We start from the raw sequence: 4098 nt of genomic DNA, 5'->3' as shown, positions 1-4098 counted from the left end.
CGCATGCACACAGAGTCAAGATGCCTTCCTGTAGCTAAACTGGTCTGTGATACAGTCAACTCTGGTTGCTTCATGAATTTCCTATTATAATGTTAACAGAAAACTCCAAATCAATTTCCACAAATTTCAAAACCTTTATTTATTTACAACCAAACAGAATTGGAATATTAACTATTCCAAAAATTCATGTACAGAAAATTCAAGCACCAACTTTCCATTATTCACCTTATAAGAGGCATGGTAGGGACTTGTTCACAATAGATTATAGTAGACAAGACATTAATTGGATTTACTTAAAATAAAAGGGTCACATCAAAGTGTGACTCAAACAATAGGAGGTTAATATAGTATATTAAAGGTTTATGTCAACAAACCTACACAGCAATCTTTTGATTGTGGACTTGTGTTCAAGTCTAGGCAAAACTTACAAAAATGTGCCTTTGGTTGTACAAGTCCCATAAAATTTACTTTTAACAATTTAGCCTGCCAATATCACTCAAAGAGGCAGCACAAATGTGAAATAGTTTTAAAAAATCCCATTAATACTTTCAAAATACAGTTAAGGCACATTATTTGGGGCACTATGGATTGAAAACAAGTCTCAGTCAACCTACAACTCAATCATTCATCTTAGAGCTGAAACCAACATATACAGACCCCTTCAACTTAGACACCAACACATCATACCCATGTATAAATGTCAATCAATTGCAACATTACCCTGCATTCAATTCAGGACAGCAATTTCATGTGTAGTGTAAATATTAATGTTTATATATTGCCATAAATCTTACATGCCAATAGTTACTCTCAAAGTATTCACTGCTTTGAAATATGATTAAGACAGACATTTTTTTCCACAATATAGTAAAGCTCTGATAATCCACTATCTAATTGTTCAGAAATCCTGATGGTTTGGCTTAATGTTCACTTAATAGTCCAAAGTACAAACAGCAGAAAGATTGTGCAGCCAGAGCTGGGGTCCAGAGTGTTCACTGTACATTCTTTATTGTCTAAAATTCACTAAGTCTGACAGAAAATTGATTACTCTATGATGAAACATGTTAAGTGAAAATAGAAGTAATGACTAATAATCCAGAAAAAACTGCTGCTGCCACACTACTAAAATCCTGAGTGCATTAGTGTTTCACAGTTTTACTGTACTTATCTTACCCAGAAATCTGCACTGATAAATTTCAGCTTCTGCACTTCTACTAAACATCACAAAACATGAATAAACCTTGCTTTGATAAGTGTTAGATAAACAAAACATTAAAACAATTTCTAACTAAGCATACGAAGGAGAATGATTGAAACATAGTGTAAAAAGAAAATATTCAGACTCAATCCTTTCAAGATATTTTGGTCAAAGGAGTTTCTGAATGATTAAAATAGCATTCTGGTATGTCCAATAGATAGGCTACAAACTTTTAACACAAGGATATACAGCTTCCATGTAACAATAATCTGAACCATGAAAACTACAGCTGTCTTAAGTTATTACTTTGCAAAGTTGTCCAACTTTGGGGAATATGCTTTGAGATTTGAAAAAATTTAGGCTGAAATTCTTAGAAAACAACAGTTTGACCTGTATTTCATACAAATTGTGGGGATATCAAGTGTATCCAATGGATAGTCCCATTTTATAAATTACCATCTGATTAGAAAGTTAACAAAGAGCAAGTCATACTACCTAACCTGGAGGAAATTTTCATTTTAGCTGACTACAGCATGTGTTTATAAATATGATTTCCAAATACATGTACCTAAAAATAATTTAAACCACAAATATTCAAGATTGCAAAGAAGATTCGTGCATCATTGGCCAATAGGGATAAAAGATGGCAAAAATAAAGATAACATTCTACAATGGTCTGGATGAAACTAGTGTTTCAAAGGACCTGCACAAAGTATCTTTCTTTCTCTTTGGAAGCTGGTCAAAAGGGAAAGGAGGTGAGAGATAAACAACTAAGTTTGGATATAATATTAAGTTCGGTGGCATTGTTAGTTGTATAAATGGGAAACAGCGAAATATAAGTGAAATATAAATAGGATGGAGTTTAATATGGGGCAGCATGAGCGTAATCATTTTGGACCTGAAAGGCATTCTGACAATGACCAGATCTCATGATGGGAATTTGAATTAGGTGATTTTAAGCATATTTTAATAAATCTAGTTTCTCTAAAGATTGAGGCTGTGTTTGTCCTTTTCTGACAGTTAGAACTCAAATAAACAGATTTGGTTTCAGGAAGATGATAGACACCCAGGTAGATCAGTCCCTGCATTCCAAGCTACTGTGAACATTAAACCAATTAAGAAAGTGGAGGATCCCATGGAAAGTTGCCATCATCATCTGTTTGGTTGTAAATCTGAGACTAGGCCATCTCTTCCCAGTTTTATTTACTGGTTGAAAAAAAATAAGAATGACAACAATCACCAATGAGTTTTTAAATTTTCATTTAAATTGGGAACTATTTAGGTAAAAGTAAATTGACATTTCCAATTTTAACAACTTTAAGACGATATAAACATCTCACAAAACAAGACATACAAATAACAATTTTTTGTAATTCTACATGTAAAAAATAGCTTAAATATCCCACCAACATGTTTTAAATCAACACTTAAAATACATACGTACGCAAATTCACACACTTCTCCCTCCAAGCACATACACCATGTAGCAGTGATTGAGACAACTACTTTCTTTTTAAACTCTTATATAACAAATAGATCTTACAAAAAGAAATATATCCCCTAATTTTAGAACATTTTTACAACTCTTAAAAAGGAACAAGCAAAGTTTGTGAATGAGGAACCACTTAGATGTCAAGATCAACCACTGATTGCACCTAACCACACAGTTAGATTGACTGAAAATCATTGCACATGATCATGGTAAAAATAAAGCAGTACCTCTTGTTTTAAGTAAGCCTACTACAAACAGGTTTTAAAATGTAAAATCCTTCATGTCAATGAAAAAAATAGTTCAAAGACAAACAAAATAAACTAAGTACATATAAAGCTACCCAAGAATGCAATGCCACTTTAAATAAAATAGATTAAAAAGTGCAAGGCAAGATCTGAATTTTCTTCTTTTTTTGTAGGCACATCCATCTGTAGAAGCAAGCTCAAACTACAAATTAGAGTTCAATTTTAATTATTTTTCGGAGGTTCTTGAATAACTAATTTTTCATTCTATTCCCTGGGGTGTTGATGGCTTAATCTCCTTCAGTCCATCAGGCGTGTCTCACTCTGGCTTTCTTTGTTTTAGCAGGTTTCGGTTTTGGGATATATTGATTATTTGCCTGATATTCTAGTTCTTTACGGAAGTAGTCGATTGTTTTGTTTAGGCCTTCTTCCAGGGGAACCTATGTAGAGAAAGTGGGAAATATGTAAAAATATTGTTATTTCTTTACACCTTGCAACGAAACCACAGATAATATAAAACGTGTTGTACTAAACCCCACACACCTGTTGCATTTTATCACATTAATATAGGAATGCTTTATAGACAAATGCTGCAAACCCTCATTGAAACTAAAGATACAATTAAAAAAACTCATCAGGGAACTGTATTTATTGCTTATTCCCAAATGCCTTTGCAAAGGTGGTATCTTTGTTTGAAGGTACACTCACACTATCGTTAGGGAAGGAGTTTCAGTCTTTTGATCTCACAAAGATGAAGGAGAGGAAATAAACCTCTAAGTCAGTATGGTGTATGATGTGGTGCTAGAAAACCTGCAGGCAGAGGGCTTCTCACACACCCACTATCATTTTTGGTGGTAGAGGCTGTGGATTTAGGTGGTACAGTCAAGGTAATCTGGGTAAGTAACCAACCTATTTTATAGATGAATCAGAATTATTGTCATTGACTTTGATGATATGAAATTCGTTGTCCTACAGCAATAGTACAGGGAACACACAAGAAATTACTATAAATTATAAAGATAAAGCAAAAAGAAAGAAATAACAAGACAGTGCACAGAGACCATTCAGAATTCAGAATCCAAAAGGAAAGAAGCTGTTTCTGAACAAATTGTGTGTCTTCAGGTTCCTGTACTTCCTACCCAATAGAGGCAACAAGAAGGTGGCAC

General features: G+C 33.7%; 1 protein-coding gene across 3 annotated transcripts in view; it reads right to left on the bottom strand.

The window, feature by feature from the left end:
* Positions 1-120: 120 nt before the first annotated feature.
* The window catches only part of uxs1 (UDP-glucuronate decarboxylase 1), a 103431-nt gene continuing 99453 nt past the window's right edge, over positions 121-4098 (bottom strand). For all 3 annotated transcript variants that reach the window (XM_059964372.1, XM_059964373.1, XM_059964374.1), the window contains one exon: positions 121-3372. In XM_059964372.1, the coding sequence (XP_059820355.1) occupies positions 3241-3372 (132 nt within the window). In that variant the 3' untranslated portion in view covers positions 121-3240. The remainder of the gene's footprint in view (positions 3373-4098) is intronic.

Source organism: Hypanus sabinus, chromosome 3 (genome assembly GCF_030144855.1).
Source record: "Hypanus sabinus isolate sHypSab1 chromosome 3, sHypSab1.hap1, whole genome shotgun sequence".
Lineage (NCBI taxonomy): Eukaryota > Metazoa > Chordata > Chondrichthyes > Myliobatiformes > Dasyatidae > Hypanus > Hypanus sabinus.
Note: the sequence above shows the minus strand (reverse complement) of the source record. Positions and strands in the feature narration are given on the sequence as shown.